At 47.4% G+C, this 21,192-nt stretch overlaps 1 protein-coding gene across 1 annotated transcript in view; it reads left to right on the forward strand.

Moving 5' to 3' along the window:
- The window catches only part of LOC131284747 (mushroom body large-type Kenyon cell-specific protein 1), an 82,971-nt gene extending 70,716 nt beyond the window's left edge, over window positions 1–12,255 (forward strand). Inside the window, exons 7-8 of the mRNA XM_058313607.1 lie at window positions 8,919–10,562; window positions 10,611–12,255. Of these exons, the coding sequence (XP_058169590.1) occupies window positions 8,919–10,562; window positions 10,611–12,255 (3,289 nt within the window). The remainder of the gene's footprint in view (window positions 1–8,918; window positions 10,563–10,610) is intronic.
- The last annotated feature ends 8,937 nt before the right edge of the window (window positions 12,256–21,192 follow it).

Here is a 21,192-nt window from a genome sequence, read left to right on the forward strand (position 1 = left end):
GAGGTGGAGAGAAGGCGGAGGCGAAAGAGACAACACACACAAACATACCTTAAAGGTATGGTGTCCTTTTAGGCAGCAGTCTTCATCGCCATCGTCGTCGTCGTCGTTGTTGTATCGTGGCGCGATTTCGTTCCACCGCCGCTCATTAGCCCGTCCGCCCAAGGGTTGACGTTTCGTTTCCGACTTGCAGCGGCCTCGGACTCGGATGCACTCCCGCATGCAGAAAAGTGCATCGCCGAAGCGCGCGCGAAAGGACCGTTGCCGCAAACACGAAAAAGGACGAATTGTCGTCGCCGTCTCCTGATCCGATGTGGAGAACCGGGACACACATTTTTACTTCTCGTTCCACAATCCACAAAAAAGAACCCCTCCCCTCCCCCCGCCTTGTGACCCTTTTTTTGCCGCCCGCTCTACAGTCGGCTGCACAAAAGGTGCTACACCCCACGCCACGGTGGAAAATTTCGAGCGTGTGCATTGCGTACGTGTTGGTGATGTGGGGGTTTTTGTGATTTTTTTTTTTGCTGAACAGGAGCAATGGTTTTTGTTTTTATTTTTCGATGGCTGCATAAATTACACACCCCCTAGCCTCCCCCTTTACCCTTCCCCCTTGAAACAAACGAAAAAACAAAAACTACACCATACCACAAAATGCATTCCCGAAAAACGGCACATCGGGCCCAACATATGCACACTCCGGTACGTCTGTGCACATGCATGTTAGAATGCATTTTTCGGTAGCACGAAAGCAGCAAGCACCGTCCTCGTACTTCCGTCAGCCAACCCTCTCCCCATCCACCACAGCGTATTACAATCGTTTCAATGCACCGAAAATGCACCAACATGCTCATTACCGTCCTTCAAACCCTCGGAGTGGTAAAACCACAAACTGAAGGTTCGGTTTTGTGTATGCGTGTCAAGGGAAATCGTTCGCTTTTTTTCCCTTCATGTTTTGGGTATTTTTTTACCGTTGGTGGTTTTGATTTCCCGTGCCCGTGTTTCCCCACCGAAGGTTATGGGGTTTTTCGTTTTCCTCCTTGGGGAATGAACGCCGGGAAACTTTCGTCCCAGGAAGGTGTGCTTACTTTTCCGCTTTCCCATCCGGGGCTTGTTTTTCGCACACTACTCTTTGATATTTCGATAACTGCAGCTTAAGATGTCATTTACAGTCGTTTTGAAGTTTTACGGTAATAATATATCCTTTGCTATTTACTTTTGATGGTTTTTACGTTGTTCTCATAATAACTCCCTACATCTTGCAACTTTTGATGTTTACTATGGGATTTTTATATTCATTTTTGGATAATCCAAATCAAGACTTTTCATTAGAAATCACACAAAATCTCCTCTTAGTTGAATTAATCCAAATGGATAAATACTCTTTTCAATCTAATAATTTACAGCGAAAGAGTGTAAAAAATTCTGGTCTCATGTGCCTAAAGTTATGCACTTCTCTTGCAAACTTCAATCAGAGAAAAAACCTTATCCACATATGCAAACACACACACACCCATCAACGTAGTTGTTGTAAACGGCAAGCACTGAAAGTAGCATGCGCCCGCTAAAAGATGCCGCCGTCGACGTCGTCGTCGTCGTAACCGTCCGTCTTGGGCAAATAGATGTCGGGCAGGGATGCGGTAGGGAAGATGGGCCGTAGCAGAGCCTCGACCTACTAGATCTGGTCAGTCGGCATCGGGTAATGTTCGTCCGGTCGGGGCTTCTGTTTGCGTTTGCCGGGGATGCGGCAGGCGACGAGGGGCTTCCCAAATGCTACTTTGCATACCCGCGAGGGGTGACGGGGGCTGGGGGGGCTGGAGATAAAAGAGGGGGAAAGCCGTATCATTCGGGCCCCTTTCCTGTGCGAACCGAAAAGGCATCGAATCGGCTGCAACACGCACGGGGAACGATCCAAACCCCGGTGCGAATGCACCGCGAAAACCGGGGCGATGCACAAAAACTGCATCATGCAGAAAAATATATGAGTTCGGCTGCACATTCACACACACACTCGCATGAAGCGCCCAACGTGGTGTACGAGGGATGAAAGGATGCCGTGGGGAATTCGGCCACGGACCGGGGGGAAAAATGGGAATGAAAAACCCAACATTTGGTTCCGAGGAGAAAATGCACCGAAAGATGCACTTTGGAGTTCCTTCGAGCATCTGCTCGCTCGTTCTCGCCTTCCTTTTCTCGCTCGCACGTACGCCTGTTTGCTTTTGGTGTGAGTACCTACGTTCGCACCGATAAAAACAACACACGGAAGAAAACTTATTACCAGAAACCGGGCTGGGTAGGATAAAGAGTGTGTAAATGGTGAAATAAAAGAAAGGGACCAGAACGGAGCAAGGACAGTGACATACGGCTCTAGGATTACGACTTCCGAGCTGTGACCTTTCGTCGCAAGAAGTTAACTATACTTTCGGGGCGTTTTTACCTTCCGACGCAGTTTGTAAACCGGTCGAAAGTAAATGTCAATTGACTTGTTATTTGTTGTGTAGTTTATCGTTTCATATGGAGAGCGGAATTTGAAGGATTTAAAAATGTTATACAATGTTAACGTAGCTCCAAGCTAAATCGAACGATCGATACCTCGAAGACCTCCCTCGTAGGAGCCGATAATCGATTCGTACAACAAATGCAACACCCAGCAACGGTTGAGACTAAACCTGTTAGATTTCACAGATCGTTGACGAAATTATTCAACCTGTCCGTGCAGTAAGCGACAAAATTACACAAACTGCTGGCCCTCAACTGTGGTAAAAAGTACGAACTACGGGCAGATATAATTTACTTTTTGTTTCGTCCAAGTGGAGACTGCTGGCTGCTAACTTCAATTAGCGCTGCCATCCAAATTATTTCAGTCACAGCGACCATCCCCAGGTTCCTGTTTTTGACAGACTCTGCACGTGGATCGGCCCCACACCGGAGCAATTGCGGTGTTTCGGACTTTCATTAGGTCCAGTACACATAGGAGTGTCAATTGTTACTGTTTTCAAGGGCTTGTCCTGTTGTCTTTTCGCTCCTCGTTGTGCAATCTACTGGCTATTGGTATTTGTTGGCTTTCTCAACCACCCTGTGGTTAGTCGATTAAAGAAGCGATAAAGAAGCTATCTTTTATTGAATAAATATAACACATCGTGTTTCTATGTACATGCACAGCTTGATAAAAGATTTGAACCTTCCTATAACAACCGTTAACAAATCATTACCTCAAATTAATTTGTAGAATCTGATTCACTGTAGTGATGTTTTTATACCTTAAAATTAATGTAAATAACTTTTCTAGGCAGAATTTGGCATATTAAAAAGATTACATACCAAGAATCCAGATAATTTATTGAAGCTTGCAATTTTGGAAGATGTGGTTTTTGGAGAAAGCTATTAAAACATTATTGAAATACCTCACAGCTGTATAAATAATAAATGATAAGCACTATATGACCAATGAGATGAATTAATATGTAAAAAGTGAGATTTTTCTATGTTTCATCCTATAAAAAATTTTCCAAGAAAGGACAGACTTTGAGAACGACTGTAAATTAACAAAATAAGTGTTATGGCTCTATTGACTATCAAAAATGGTTTCCAAATATGTGAACTATTTGTCGGCATGCCATCAGGTTCAAGTGCAAAATACATTATTAATATTAATATTTGTAAGATCATAGTTTAAGCTGGAAAACCCACGACAAAAGATCAATCGATCGTAGACTTCTACCATCGCTAGCCCCGGCTGTGTGTGCGTGTTCAAACTAAACAATTTCTAATCTCGCTTCCAATATGGCTCACGTCACAAAATTCACCCAATCAGAAGGCGTGTTTCAACAACCAAATTTTTCGGTTCTCTTTAGGGCTCTTTTCGCGTTTTCTAAGCCCCTCTCGAAAACCAAAGGCACAAAAAGGAACACGAAACAAGCGTTTTGCCCCTTCCCTTTTGATTGGGAAGTCATGATGGCGATCAAGACGTGTACGCTTCGTTCGGGTGACCATCTTTCTAAACAAACGCACCTCATCTAGTGCCAGCAATCTACATCGTACATTTTTTTTTGAGCTATCTTCGTCTCGTTTCATTTTCTGGTGATCGGTTTTGTTTTGTTCATTTTTCAATTGGCAGGCTGTCTGATGAAAATTATAACGTTTTTTACTTTCATTGACGCATGAGGTTACAAGCATAGTGAAGGCGACTTCATTTATTTCTATTTATCACTGTTTTTCTGTTTCTAAGGGCTCCAATTTAGTTTGGAAAAGATCTCCGTTTACCACGCCAACGCCTACTGTTGACTAATGTTGACTGAACGCCTTGAGCGTTATGATCATGTAACGTGTTGTAACGCTTTGTTACGCAGCAGCGTATAACAAGTTAGTTTACTTTATTTTCGACCACTTTTTAGCGGGATGTGTGAATTATTTACTCAAATTCCAATGACATGTAATTCGATTCCGGGCGATAAATCGAACGAGCCTCCGTGACTCACCCACCTTGCCTCGTGTTGCCCCGCAAAACGGGCCGTGCAATCACTTGCTTCGTATACACTTTTTTCTCATGTTTAACAAATTGCACCTGCACTGATGCAAATGACAGCGTTGTTCTTCGTGTGTTTTAATTGTCTTTTTAGGATTCCGTTAACCACCGCAAAAGTCGCACCTTTTCCCTTCTGCCCTTTCCCGCGCCACCCGATTAAGCATCGGCCGTTTCGTGGAAGAAAGGTGCCGAAAGTGTAAAAAGCGTCGATTATTGACAAACAAGATTTCGAGGAAATGCTTGCTCCACTGCAAAGGTACACCCTTCCCAAGTCGGCAAGTCAACGCCATCGCGTTCGGCGTGGAGTTTTTCTTTTCTTTCCCGTTTGTTTTCGGTTCCCACCGAACCGAAACGAAACCCACCGAAAACTGCCTGCCGGAGTTTTCCCGGAATGAGCCAACCACTTGAACCCGATTTTGCACCAACCCTCGACTTCGCCACCCTCCGCCGGGGGTGGTTTTCCCGGGGCCGGTCGGGAGGGCGACGCCGGAATTTGGGCCAACAGCCGAACAAGAGGCCTCAAAAAAATCGACACGTCTAGACATGCCTTCTCTCCCGCCCCACCCTACCGCTCCCATGGGGATGGGATTCTTCTCCGGTGGCCTCTCGAAAGTGTGTCTCCCCCCGTCTTATCTTGGGCTGCCTATTCAACGCGAAGCGAGAAAGAGAGATCCAGAAAAGAGTCCTCCTCCGAGCCGAACGTGGGCTTCGGATGTGTGACAATATGAAATGGGGATGTTGTACGATTCTTGCGTGCCTTCACTTCCCCGCCACCATTCTCATCTTGACGCGAGCTCATGACGCGTTTCTACTCCGCGTTTTATTTCCTTTCAACGAAAACAGACACAAAACGCCACATGATCCTCCGACAAGCGGTCCAACAACCGACTGGTTCAAACTTCGGCGAGCGATGGAAAAACAACAAGCCGACGACGGGGAAGAAGGAAGACGACTATTGGCCCTGAGTGTGTAGCCTTCCGATGCAACGACATAATCAGCGCCATTGGCGCTGCTATCGCGTTTTCCTTCATTTTATTTTATTTTTCACTTCATTACAACGAGAGGGGGCAAGCGACGAATGCATCGACGAAGCGAATTGAACCGAATGAGACACGGCAAGATAAGAAGATCCTTCGATCTGCCACCGCCCCTGAACCGTACCGCCCCGCCCCGCCCCGCCCCGGGATGGCCCTGAAGGCGAAGGTAGCACGTCGTCGTCAAGTTGCGCTGGTCAGTAACCCGACGCCGGGACGCTCCGACGGCGCTGAGGACGCGGACAGCCGTCGGAGTGGGAACGGTTTTATGATGCAATTATCACCTCCCCGCGCGCCTCCTGCCACCCATCTCCGGGCAGCTCCGTCGGTCTGGCCTCACATCGAAACCGACCCGATAGATTTAACGATTCTCCATCTATCAGTTCGCATTGGTTTCGGTTCGATACGGTTGATTGCCTCGGCGCTCCGGCCAGCGACACTGGCCAGAGTCCTCCAGCTCGAATCTGACCGACGACGACAAACGCAGCGCTCGGGAAACCGGGAACAAAAAAAAACGACATGATTGTGGCGGCCGCGTGGATCGTGTTTCACTTGAACTTCGACGATTCTGAAGATGTCGCTGTTCGTCTCGGTCGAGCTGGAAATGGAATGCGACAGGGCGGTTGGATTTTATCTACTCTAGAAGGACAGAACCTATCTACCCATGCCAATGAAACCACAGGTTTGGTATTGACACCGAACAACGGTTTCTTTCTACAAAAATGCGTAGATTTTTTTTATATTTTGCAGAAATCCTATTAGAATAATTCTATTTGCCTTAACAAGACCTCATAGGTTTAAGCAAACAATATTTACATGCCTTAATCATATCAATATCAAGCGACATTCATTGGACAGTTTTTCTTTTAAAGTGGATCGGAATGATCCGAAAGCTATTCTTTTGTAAATGTGTTTTATATTAGCAAAGATCTGTAGAACTTTTCTTTAAATAGTGTACAATTTAAAACGTAATGAAATAACCAAATGTTTTTTCACAATACCAAATATTTCATCTGCTTTTTGATTCATCTTTTTAACATAAAATTCGCACTACTTCAGATCCTTTCTTCAGAAATCAAACGCAATGTACATTTACATTGGTCAGTTCATTTTGCATCCTAGGGTTGTTTTGTTATTTTGTTTTTTTTTTTTTTCAGAGAGCTTTAATACTTTTCCAAATATCACATGCAAAGTACTATGACATATTTGATCGTTTGTTTATTGAATGCTCGATTCTTGAATTTAATCCTGAAACCCCAGCTTTTTCTCATTTTTAAAACTTTGCCTAATTCTGTTGCTTTTTAAAAGAAAAAAAATATTTTGTTGTAGATTCAGCCGTTTAATTTTCGTCATTATTTACAGTAAGTTCTAGTAACCAAATATTTGAATATCGATTTCTTTGATTCGTTTTTACATCCAAATGTTCCGTACTTCAATTGTCAAATGCATTCGATTCGAGGGTAACTTTTATTCCAAACTTTGCCTATGCTGAGCCTAATGAACCAATATCCCTTGTGAGAGTTGTAATAGAATTGGGATGTGTACGGGCTAAAAAAGCCCCTCGTCAGCTTCCCTCCCTCCAACCCTGTGCTTCCGCCCGCCGCACGAATCGCTTTTTGTTGCACCGAATTGGGGCAAGTGGGCGTCCAGAGTGGTTTCCTGGCTGCCATCAAGATGGCAGATTCTGCCAGCGAGGTTCCCTTCCGGCAGGGCAGGCGGTTTCGAGTTTCACGCTTCAGCCTCCCGCCCATCGTCCCGACCACCACCACCAGGGTTGGCTCCACCGTCGCCAGCGTTCACGATGATTCCCACTTTTGACACTTGCTCGTTGGCGCATTCCTTGTTTTTCGCCGTCTTCGCGCTTTTGTGTCGCTGTGACGCTCATCGACGCCGCTGCTCGTCCTTGTGGCCTCGTGCGGCTGGCACACCCACGCATTACAGCACACATGCACACACACGGCATCTCCAGCGCATTCGCTTTTCCCACCCTCCTTCACGGTCCTAAGTGGCACTTGTTTTCTGGCAGGCGAAAATTTTTCACCAAGCCACCTCACAAGAGCCATGAACCACTTGAGGCACCCGAAAGGTACGCGGGGAAACGGGCGAAGGAAACAAAAAACTGAGATGACGACGAAAAAAAGCGCCTTGCCTGCCTTGCCAGAAAAGCAAGATGCTGCGTCGTTACGATGCGGCTTTTTTCGCAACGAGCTCTAGAGCTGCCAACCCGTAATAGTGCACGAGGATCGGTGTTCACACACGAGTTTAGAAGTGTGAAGCAAGAATGGTGCTAAACTGGGCTCACGGACCACGGCCAGGGGAGGGTCAGGGTCAGCGGGGACAGGACCATCCGTCCGAATCCGGTAGAAAGCGGACGCAGACTAGCAGCTTCTGTACAAGACGGCAAATTAATGAAAAATCACGTTTGCTGACGTTCGCTACCGATGGAGAGTTGTTGCATCTGACTTTTCGGCTACGTCTTTCGAAAAGCCCCGTTTACGCCTTTGCGTCTCGTGAACGACTTTTCTTAAATTTTATTGTTTGAAACTGACGACAACTAGCAGAAGAAGTGGATCTTACTCCATATTCTCAACGTTTTAATTTATTTCAATCATTCCGTGCTGGTGCTACTGTATGGAACAAGATAACGAAAACTCGTCAAACTTTCTCACAAGATGATTTCAATGTTTGACATACATTATTCATTTTTTACTAGTTCAAATACAAATTGCCGTGGATCTCATAAGCTAGTTAAAAAATATAACATTTCATTTTCTATCAGTTTTTTCAGGCAATCAGACCATTTCAGATATTTTCATCTTTAAATTTCAGCTACACATATTGACAACTGTAATATTTTAACCAATTTCAATGACACAACTATTCCGAAAATCAATGCTCTATTTTAAGTACGCAGAAATGTCGGCCCTTCACACTAATATAGCAGTGGATTTACATAGTAGTGAGTGTACCCTTTAAGAAGCATAGTTTTTTTTAGTTTTTGAAACTTGTTGTTTTAACAAATGTAAACAAAAATTATTTTTCTAAAAAAAACTTTACTAAAACAGCATGTCAACGTGTTCACAAATTGGTTGTAGAATGTGGTTTTCGAAGACCAAAAGCATAAACTATCCTTCCCAAAGGATACGCTGTTGTAATTACTAAAGCATATTTCGATATAAGTTCACTACTGAAGAGCTAATGAGGATTGCAGCTGTTAATCACAATATGGGTGACGTTGCAGTCAACATGATATGAGAGCGAGTTTGATGAAATTTCCATTTTTAACAGACAAATAGACTTCTATCGTCAATGTTCACGAGTGTCGTTGCTTCCCTAACCCTTGCCACCCTTCGTTTCCTTCGCAGAGCAAAGCCACGCTTGTCGCCGATCGGCGGACGGAAAACGTACACCGAGGACGGGCTGCGGAACGCGCTGCAGGATATCCTGACCGGGCGTCTGGGGACGCGTCGGGCCGCCGTCCAGTACGGGATCCCGCGCTCGACGCTGCGCAACAAAGCCTACAAGATGGCGCTCGGCTACGGCAAGCGCGGCGCCAACGCCCTGCTCGACGACGACGACGACAAGGACTCGCAGGATGGGCTGGACCTGAAGGATGGCGACCTGCTGGACAAGCTGCCCCAGCACGTGCTGGCGGACATGATCCTCAAGATGTACGGAGCCGGTCCCAGCACCCCGCAGCGTCCGCACGAGCCCAACTCGACCCCCACGCCCCCCACCACTGGCACCCCGCCCACGGCCCAACGCGCCACCCCCGAGCCCGGCTCGCTCGAGATGGCCGCCCTAAGCCTGAAGCCGGCCCTGGTGCCACGCCCCCTCCCGCCAACCACTAGCCAAGGCCCCGCCGCCACTCTCGGCCGCACTCAGCACCCACCTGGCCCGCCCACCACCCAGCCCCCGCAGGCGTCCCCGTTGGCCGCGGCGGCCGCCTCGACGCTGCTCGACCCCAGCCTGCTGATGCAAGTGCAACGCGTCATGCAGGTGACGGCCACGGCGCAAACGCAGGCCTCGGGCGAAACCCAGCAGGTGCTGGCCGAGCTGCCCGACCTGCTGCGGAAGCTGATTGAGCAGCAGCAGCAGCTGGCCGACCAGATCAAGAAGGTGAGCGCCACCAGCGGCTCGGGCAGCAACGCCTCAGCAGCGACGACCTCCGCAGGGAACGCGATCCCTAGCCCCGCCCCGGCCACCCCGAACCACTCGGCCCTGGACGCGGCGATGGCCCGATCGCCCTCCCTCAGCGCCGCCCTCAACGCCAACGGAACCGCCCCGCCTCCTCCGACCACCCTCGACCCGTGCTACCTGCCCTTCCTGCAGCAGCTGCAGCAGCAGCACAGCAAGATGCGCACGCTGTCCGCCGGCACGCCCGACACCTCCGCCTCCCTCTCCTCGGAGCCCAACGATCCGGCCAGCGACGACCCGCAGGTCATACTGAAGATTCCGTCCTACGGGCGCGCGCCCGGCGCCTCGCCGGGAGTGGGCGGCAAGAACGGCACCGACCTCGAGCGCCACCTGCCGCACCACCCGTCCCTGGCGTCCCCCTCGCCCCCGACGGCCGCGGCCGCCATCGTCCTCAGCAACCTGGTGTCCGGCTCGGGAGCCCGCATCACGCACCCCTCTGCCGCCAGCCCGCTGCTCAACAGTGGCCCGCAGGGGGCGCCCTCGATGAACCACCTCGCTGGAAGCGGGTCCACCGTCGGGCAGGCCTCCCTGGCCTCCTCCCTGTCGTCCTCGTCCCCGCTGTCCACGCTGTCGGTGGCGTCGTCATCCCAACCGGACCGGATGTCGCTGGCGGCGGGCGGTGGCCCATCGAACCACCTGTCCGTCATCTCGCCGCCCCTCGTCGGGCTGCGCAACAACGTGAAAGGGCACGAGGCGGGAGCATCACCCCCAGCACCCACGACGACCGTCTCCGGCAAGCCAATGCTCTCCGTGAACGAGGTGATCGCACGCAGCATCAGCAAGAATTTCCAGCAGCAACAGCAGCAGCAACAGCAGCAGCAACAGCAACAGCAACAACAGCAGCAGCAGCAACAGGAGAGCCTGCTGAAGCAGCAGATCGAGCAGATGAAGCGGCCATCGATCTCCGTCATCAAGACGCTCGGCGACATCTCGCACTTCGGCAGCGGCAACGCGGCAATGGCGGCGGCGGTGGCGGCGGCCGGCCTCGGCCCGGTCGGCTCGGCGGCCCAGTACGCGGCGGTGGCAGCGGCGGCCGCCGCGGCCAACAACAACAACAACAACAACACGGGCACCGGCGGCAAGGGGACGCGCCCGAAGCGAGGCAAGTACCGGAACTACGACCGGGACAGCCTGGTCGAGGCGGTGAAGGCGGTGCAGCGGGGCGAGATGTCGGTGCACCGCGCGGGCAGCTACTACGGCGTGCCGCACTCCACCCTCGAGTACAAGGTAAAGGAGCGGCACCTGATGAGGCCTCGGAAGCGCGAGCCCAAACCGCAGCCCGGTCTCGATGACCACCATCGGTTGGGTGGAGGTGGACCGTCGTCCGCCAAGGGCTCAATGGACGGGTCCTCCTCGTTGCGGGGCCTGGACAAGGGCCACAAGGGTCTGGCCGGGCTCGGAGGTGGCTCCAGCTCGAAGGGTTCGCTCGGAGGCCTCGGCAAGAACCATCACCATCAGCAAACGCAGCAGGCCGGACAGGCGCAGTTCGCGACCGGTTCCCCCAACGGCGCACTCGGCGCCAAGATGCCCATGCTGGACTCGGCCGCCTTCGCCTCCCAGCTGCCGTACGGGTCGCCCTTCTTCTGGCCGCACGCGGCCGCCGGCGCCTACGGCAACATGCCGGCGGTGGACTTCTCGCGCGGCCAGAGCTCCGGTCAGGCCGCCGACTCGCTGTTCGCCTCGCAGGGGCTGATGCAGCGGTTCCAGCAGGAGGCGGCGGTGGCGGCCGAAGCGCGCCTCCACTCTTCCTCCTCCTCCTCCACCACGTCCGGGGCCGGCGCGGGGCCCGCCAAGCCCGCCAGCCAGAGCACGGCCCTGCCCAAGGGCAGCAGCGTGCGCGAGATGGCCGAGCAGCTGTACGACGGCAGCGGCACCAACGGCGGCTCCTTCCTCGACGACATCATCCGCCACAGTCTGGACAAGAAGTCGGGCGACCTGGCCACCCACAGCGCGCTGTTCGACCAGCTGCTGAAGGGCAACCTGCGCCCGTCGGCCGCCAACTCCGGCCCCGACGACCCAACGCACCCCCTCTCCCGCGCCGCCGGCAGCAAGCGGTCCGCCACGAGCCCCCCGCTCGGCTTCCCCGCCGACGCCATCAAGCGCGAGCGGGCCAGCCCCGGCGCCTCGTCCACCTCCTCCACCGGCAGCAGCAGCAAACCGAGCACGCTCGGGGACCACCTGCACCACCAGCACCTCCAGCACCACCAACACCACCACCAGAGCCCCCAGGCGGACCAGCTGCTGGCCAAGAACGTCGAGAGCCTGATGAAGCTGCACGAGAACCTTTCGTCGATGTCCGCGGCGCACCTTCAGCGGACCGCGATGGAAGAACTCAACGGCACGGCGGCCCCGCCGGGAGTGTCGGACGCGCACTTCTCGGACGGCGACGCCGACTCCGACTCGCCCCGCTCCCACCACCCCGCCAACCATCACGGCCACGGGCGGCATCACCCACACCACCACCAGCAGCACGGGCCGCGAGGCTTCACGGACGACAGCTCATAGGGCCGGCTGCGCGGTGCATCGGCGACCATGCAACTGCGACGACCCATCTGCTGAGCGAGACGTACGTAAGTGAGCGGGAGGTGTGCCACACACACACACACACACACAGCGCGTTCGATGGAGAATCCATAGTTCAAATATTATTCTTATACAGTAAACTCTAACGCCGTAGTCAGAGAGGCGAAAGTGCACGCAGGCCGCGGTTCCGAGGTGGAGCCGGGTCGGTTGCAGGATTTAGCGCAGAAGCCGTTAACGGAGAGGACGAAGTGTTAACAATTTTATCCATTTAAGCGAAGGGAGCAGAGCCCTACTCTCCCTGCGGTTCGTAGGGGGAAAAAGGATTTAAACTAAACCTTCACAGTGAAGCTAGCGACCGAACGGAGAACGGAGAACACAATAAGAATGCAACAGGAAAACGAAACAAAACGTAACCCGCTGAGCGATTGGGAGCTCACGGGGCGGCAGTTAGGCAACACTTTACTATTTCGTCCCCAAACACAAACCATGGCACGAAGAAGAAAGAGAAGAAGAAGAATTAGAAGAGAATACCACACATCGTCCACCTCATCAAACCATTCGCGTCATCGTCTAAGACATTTGCACCCACTCCAAGCACACTGCGAGCACTGATGAGTAAAGACATCAGCCAACCTAACCTCTCGCGGTTAGGAAAAAGGGAAAGCTAAGTAAACCGGACAAAAACGGAAAATCGCGCATTAACATGTAAAACACGTGGAGCAGATAAAACAGAGAAAGATAGAGAAAGATCATATGCATCTGCAAGCACACGCAAACACACACACACAAGAAAATAATGTTTTTGACAATCGACAAGTAGGCTGCAGGAGTCAAGGCAACGGCACCTTCGAAACACTGCTCGCAGGTACCGTTAACAAACACACACACATACCTAAAATAACAGAGAAAAACACCTTCACTACCCAAACCACTACCACCACCCAAACCACTACTACTTCCATGCAAACCTGGAAAATCAGTAACAGGATTTTTAAAAGGAACGAGTAGAAAGTAGGTAAGCAAACGCATTAACGAAATGGGGAATCAGAAAAATCGCGCAAATCAATACCCATATCGAATCGACCACAGGCAAACCGCACCAACACCACCGCACCGCATCCAACATAGCAATAGTCGGCAGACCAATAGGCCAATCGTTTGTCAACCGGGTACCAACCATGTTTGTACACTCCAAACCGGACGCAGTGAGGGTCAAACACATTCGAACATCCGAACCGAACACCGGATTTACACAAACACCGAACCGAACGTTGAAAACACTGAAGTTAGGAAGTTTTTGGAACCCAGTTTTGGCTATCTTTTTTGAGTAGTTTAACAGCACAGGAAGGGAAACGGGTGTAGTCCTGCTATCCGAACGCGATCGAGGACAACAACTTCGAACGGAGTATTGTAAACAATGCAACATACATTCCTCGAGCATTTCAGTGTTGTGTATGGCAGAGTATAAACGGAACAAGACTAGAGCTCGGTTTTTCTTTCGATCAATCAATGGAACCAGAATGGAAGGGAATATTGTAACTTATCAAAAACGAAACAGTAAAATTACCTAAATGTTGTGGCTATATCAAAATTGCAAAAGTATTATCGTTTCGGTAGACGAGCGAACAAAACGAACGTATTACTGGAAGTTTAAAACCAACCCCCAAAAAAAAAACAACAAGCATAGCGATATAATTAAGCGTCAGGGCGTCAATCCTAGCATGAAATCTATTTGGTGTTCAAAATTCTATCATTCTATCAAAACCGTAGCGATCCGTGGCGGCAAAGGAAGGGGATGGCGAGTCAAGAACGTGTGGGAAAATATCAGATCTGTCAGCCACATGTTTTCCCTGGCCAATCGCTCCCCGTACATGTTCCGAATGATCGTACATATTTATATTCATCTTTAAGGCAAGCCGCACACCGCGGGGTTACAGGGTGGCTGTTGAAATTATATGAAAAGAAAGTAAAAAAATACGAAAATCAAAACGGAAAGTATATTAACAAATCACTCTATGTTTCGACGTTTTTACATCTTACTCTAAAACAAAACCAAGCGAAAGTATTGTAAAGGGCAGGAAGCGAAGGCTGCATGGCGCCGATTGAATGATGTTGTGGCGAATCTTATCAAAATTTATCTATACAAAAGCAAAATCCTAACAAAAACATACTAAAATCTAACTCGGTGTTTTTTAAACTAAGCAGCACAGTGGTGAACATTATTGAAGCTAATGGAAAAAAGTGATTTGGCATTGGTGTAACGAGACGAATCGTCAATCGACTATAAAAAAACGAAAAACAGAAATTATCAAAACGTGCTAAAACATCAGTCGAATGAAGGTTGAGCGTATTTTGAGCAAAACGGAAGAGAGAAAACGTTTGCCGGAAACGATCACAAGACACAACAACCTGCGAAACCTGGATTATTCATACAACCCTGAAACCTAGCCCACCCAAAACCAACCAGCACTAGCTTATCATTCCGCGGAACACTTCTCGACATAAACCATCATCACCCTCGGAGCAGAAGCAAAATGTGTGTAACCACAAAACGTAGCAGTGTCCAACAGTAGGGGAGAAGGCGAAAAATAAGTAAGAAATATATTATATGTGTGTGTCTTCACGTCGCGTATACCTCAAACGATAAACAAACAAAACAAACATACAAAATCAACACTGAACGGAAAACAGAAACCCGTGCAAGAATTACGAGCAGAACTTTGGAATCAGTGTGGAATGGAAAATAACTTGTCCAAACTTAGCATAACCAGTAACTGAAAGCAGTAACGAAGAAAACCACGTCACGACAGAAGAGATGATGGACAAATCATTCATTGATGTTAAACAATTTCTTATTGTACCAATTTTTTCTGTAACTAGGAGTTTTAAAATTTAATCATGCTCATTTCAATTCAATTTCAATTTAATTTTTTCAATTGTTTTTTTATATATATTTTTTTGTATCTTATGAGTTAAAGCTTGGTTGATATTATTCAAAAACAACGTTTTGAAGTTTCAAACTCTGTTTCAAGAAAAGTTCAGTCCATCCTTTCTGTCACTGGTAAGAGGTTTGAAAAGCGCCCGGTTTTGATCGTGGTATAAGAACAATGGAAAATAAAGACGAGTGTTGCAAAATTAGTGAAACTTAAAACGATGAATGTTTGATGGAACGACACAAGCAGTTAGGTGCGGGAGAGAGAAGAAGGACGAAAAAATATATATTTATACACTATCTGTGATTGATAATCCAAAATTTTGATGTATATTTTTCTCTAATAATGCAAAAATGAAGAAGAAAATTTAAAATTTAGGAGCTAAAAATACTAGGAGAAGAACCATCGATCGATGGATGACGGTACCGTACCGGTGGAAAACAGGTGGAAAGCTAGGAAGATAAAAAACCGAGACGAAAAATTGTAGATTTTTATGGCGTAAAGAATTGTTGACTAAAGAGTGTACAAACCATGTCTCGTGGTATGGCTTCCAATTACCAACATTGTGAGTCCTACCACCGGAAGTGGGTTTGTTTTCTGTTCTTGTTCCGTTCGATCGTTTATTTCGAGCCTTTTGACCAAACTGAGATTTCGTTATAGCGGATAGGCGAGAGGGGTAGGGTAATGCAAACCAAAAAACATAACAAACAGAAAATGGAAACAATACGCGAAACGTGTGCAAGATGATATGCAGCAGAAACTTATTTTAAGCGACATTTTCCAACCTTTCGAACAGGACTGAGGGCTCGGGAAACTAGGTGCAACGGAGCCCCAGGGTGCGGTCCTTCGATTTTAGTGTTAGTGGAAGCAGTGCAAGCAACATGTAGATACCCGAAAGAATGGCGATGGACGCAGAACCAAACGGAGTGACGGAGTGTGCGCGACAGAGACTGAGAATGCGCATGGAATCGATGCATGGTGGTGTAAAGATTAACGATTGAGACGTGTAATATTGAACGGGGCTGGTCAAATGGAACGGGAGAGTCCGGCCCGGCAACCGGCGAGTGTGTTGATGAAACAAAAAGTGCAATTAGAACGACATAAACGGTAACATATTCGTTATTTATATTGAAGAAACAAACAAAAATAAAACAAAGGGAAAGCTAAACAAAACAAAGCAAACAAAAAATATTAAAGCGAAAACCATTGAAAACTGATGCTATGAAAAACGGCGACAACACCCAAACGAGTCACAGGAGAGAGGACAAACAAAATACATGGAAACAGCATACACACGCGTACACGAAAACATTTACACGGACATGCGAGTCGAAGTGGTAGGTGAAATAAATTTAAATATATAGGGAAAAAATATTTAATTCTATATTTACAAATAAAACAAGAAAAAGGAATAAGACAACTGTCGCGGAAATAATTGAGCTGACCAAACGCGGGTTAGTTGTACGAACGCGAGCTGGCAAGCAAAAACGAGGACCCATTTTTGTGGTTTGAAAATCCAAAAAACTAAAAGCATCTAAAGTGTATGTTAAAATAAAAAACGATACCCAACCGTAACGTAAGTGGAGGTGATCGTAAATCGAGGCCAGAGAACACTATTTCGGTTCATTTCTGTGTTAGAATTAAGAAAAACTGCAAAACATGGGTGTGCAAGGTCAGCAAACGTCACCAATACAACTCCGCAAGGCAAAACAAAAACGTGGGAAAATTATGGTAAAAACCATTTGTGCCAGCTACCAGATAGCTGAAAGGGAATGCATCTTTTGAACAGTTTTGGAGAGATACAAGATTGAACATAAAACGCGAATGAAACGCTCCCGAGTGGACGAACTCTCTCTGTTGATGACAAAGCGAACAACTACCGTGCAGCGTCGTCCTGTTACAACAACACCTTTCCGTTCTCTTGATTTACGACAATTTTTAGTTTTCACTTAAGCTTCCTAGTTTCTCCCAAGACCCGCGTGGCCCGGTGGGGTCAGTATCCTTTACCCAAATATTTATATATTTCCTTTCCGCCATTTCCCTTTAAAATACCCACACATGAAAGCGAAGCGCCCTTCAATAGCGCAGGCGTTAGAGAGTTGAGATGGTAGTTTGATCGTTCGATCGATCGAACTGGCCCGCTCATCGGTGGAAGAACTCAAAACAAATAGCTAGTGCAATGTTTTTTTTTATTGTTTTAATGATGCAAGACATGAACGAATCATCCATGTTTTCCTTTTAACTGTGCTTTAAGTGAACGAAATCAAAAATAACTTTTAAGAATGAACTATGTGTATGAAAGATTAATCAACGAGGTAGAAGCTAAAAGCGGAATAGAAAAGAAGCGAACGATAAGCGGAAAATTGATATATTTTCTTGTATGAACAACATCAACACGGCACGGCAGTGATAAGATTCGACGACGTTCGGAAGAAAGAAAAGTGGCCAACAGCAGGAAGCAATCTCGCTGTACGAGGAGAAAACATTACAAAAGAGACACACCGTTCGTATCGCATTCATGAAAAGCAACAGCTCGTTACAATGATCCAGTTTTCTTACCTATGATTTTGTCTTCACATTGATTCGTTTACTAATACATGAGTTTACAGTTTACCCTCCGTATAACAGTTGACCCAACCGCAAATGCACAGAGTTACAAACAGGTAACAACCAATAGACAGAAACGTCCGAGCGGGACATAAGTCTGGAGAATGTTTCGCACAGAAAAGGATTTCGGAAAAACAACAACCACCACTAAACAACTTCAAACTGCACAACAAAACACTACTCAACAACAACAACAACAACAATTCAGTAACAGGTATTTTTACGTAACAAATGAAGAAGAACACAAGCACACGCACACAACAACACACTAAAGATATTCGGTTATTTTTTGTCATACTTTCAACGATCTTTATGATTGGGAATGTCACGCTTTGGCAAATGTATTCAACACAAGTTCGGAAAATGCAAAGAAAATACATTACGCATCACCGATATTATCTGCAAAAACAAAATCAAAGAACGTAAAACAAAACGAAAAGCTTCAAAATGGTCATGAAAACCGAAAGCACTTATCCGCAGACAAAGAAACAGGACACCAACTAAGTAAAAAAAATCAAACATTCAGAGATCAGAGATGATAACGTTACGGAAATAGAGAGAATTGAGGAACAAAGAGGAAAAACAAATAGCACCACCATCATCACCACCCATCATTACAAATATCAACAGTATCCACCATACTATCTCACCAACCAGCACAACATAACCAAGCCCACCCCCAAAAGTCGTACCATCCTTTCATCCACCCTCCACCTTCCACCCGTCAAACTACAAACATCCTTTAAAAACCAGCCTACGCCGACAGTCGATTGGCATTGTGATGCACCGCGACAAAACCGCACCATTTTTCCACTCCGCCGGGTTAGACCGTTCACCAATTTCAAGAACTCAACCACCGAGTGAAAACTGCTCGCGGTGCATCGCAGTGCAACCATAAACAACAACAAACTTGCAAATAGACAAACATCACAGCAGCTCACTTACAATAGTTACAGCGAACTACAGCTACAATAGAACCGAACTCACAACACAAACATGGAAACAGATCCCCTTTAACCGAAAAGGGGGATTGCAATAGCATGGTAAAATGGATAAAATTTTGCACTACAAACCAACACTTCAAACTCCCAGTTACGGTTATAATAATTATTGCTACAGTGCAGTGGGGAACGAGTAAATTAGTATCCGGTAAATTGACACAGAACCACTCACCAACACTCTCTCTTACACACACACATAAAGACACGCAGCCAGTTCAACAATCAATAGACCGGAACAAGAGCTTTGGTGTGGCCCCGACCGAGGGGCGGGCCGCAAAGCTCGATCTTCACATCATATGATTATTCAATTCAATCACTTATACAAATACATCAGCTTACAAATACTTGTACAATAGCCAGGATTCTAGGATAAGCTCCGTCTTGTCCCTTGTTCACAACCCTTCATACAGATACATAAACACACCAGCGTGCATCCGAGCCCATTGGGCGCTCGGGCACATTAATGTTTAAATTTTGTTACAGTTCTCTTACTAAGCAGTAATAATAACCGTAATCAACGCAACAGCAAATAATAATAGATGAAAAACCACAAAAAAAAAATAATATCCCCCCTTCCTCCCGCATATCCTTGCAAACTGATGATGATCCTCTTACCAGTACAACAGTAACACAAGCAAACTACAGCGATCACATTCAATTCAATACACTGCAGTCTTACAATAGTTACAATAGTAAACAATAAGAGCAACCGATCTGTAAACCCATGTAAAAAAACATACACACACACACACACGTGAAGCAAAGAAGCAAAGCGAGTACAGTTGTATCACAATCGGATGTTCCCCCGTGGGCATGAATGAACAAAAAAACTCCCCGAACGCAACCAACTCCATCGGTGTGCATAAGAACAACATTACCACGAAATAGAAGGAGGGAACAAAAAACCGCGCTACTGTCTGCGGGGGACCATTCGATGCCATAGAAACAATAGCAAAACAGGATAGAAATAACTCACAGAACAAACCAGCAAACAGTTAGTACAGCCGCGCCAAGGCGCAAAATGGATACTTAATAGAGCAAACCATAGATTAACAGGGAAACGAAGGAAAACGCAACTACAAATAGGAACCATCCATTCATGAACTACCATTCTCAAAACTGGAACACAATTGCAGACAAACAAAACACACAAACACACATATAGGAAAGCACACGATCTACAACTTAATGATTGGATCAACGATTATCAAAGGAAGACAAGCATAGCTCACGCAAGCATAGGAAAGCATTCAGTTGGTGACACAGGTTAAAGTAACGTGGCGCAAGAAAAGTGTGCAAGAGTACAACCAATTTTTAATAAAAATAAAATAAGAATACCCAGCAAACGAACCACCAGCAGCAGATTAATACATTTGTCAACAATAACAACAGCAACCAAATGCAAGAAAAGCTAAATGTGGCAAAAGTCTTGTTTTACGACAGCACGCGGACGTTCATAGGTAAAAGGGAAATTGACGACCGAGCATTTGCGATGCCAATGTGAAACGAACGAGCAAAACACACCGGACGGAAAACCCCAATTTCTTCGGCATGCATTTCCTTTAAAATATGTTGCTTTTGATCCAGCAATTCGAATCGAATCAATTCCGGAAGTAGCAATATTGCATTCCGTACGTTCAGGCAGAATAGTTTCGAACCAACTCTTAGTGATAATGAGCTAGGACTAAAAGGGGCCCAGCGTGCTTGGGAAACGATCGTAGGAAATACTGAGATACTTTATATTGAATTTTATATTTTTTTAAATGGTTTACGACTCATCTGCAGCAAAAAGGGCAAACTTTAACCAAGAAGCTGAGTCGAACGTTTGCGATCAGGGGGTTAAGCGGTCAGAGAGAAAGTGAAGCAAACATTGCGGGCGCGAGTTGTTTCCGCGCGAGCGGACGGGACAGGCACTAAATCATGTTTGTAGGCTTAAGGCTAGTTGAATTAGTGTATAAACTAGAAAAGAAGGAAATATCCCAAACATGCGTTACACGCCCGGGCGAGTACTACCAGCAATTGAAACGTGATGCTATTGCATACGGCGGCTCCCGTAATCCACGACGGCGGGAGCGCCTGGCGCAGGCGTGCAGTTGTTGCATAGTGATTTACTTTGAAACTTTTATTAATTTAGTGTCCATTGTTTTTCTTTCCCACTCCCTTTCCTTCTCTCCCTTCTACCACTTAAGCGCTTCTTGCTAACGAAACGAAACTCGTATGCGTCGTGCGAGAACAAAATGGTTGAGTTGTATCTGCCTCCAAATGCGCGTTGACAAATTCCGGGGACGCGCAGTGCGGAAATGGAGGCGCATGGTCGATCAACAGATCGAACAGGTAAAACAGCCTGCCGGTTTTCCGTGTGCCCATAGGAACAGTAG

Source organism: Anopheles ziemanni, chromosome 3 (assembly GCF_943734765.1).
Source record: "Anopheles ziemanni chromosome 3, idAnoZiCoDA_A2_x.2, whole genome shotgun sequence".
NCBI lineage: Eukaryota > Metazoa > Arthropoda > Insecta > Diptera > Culicidae > Anopheles > Anopheles ziemanni.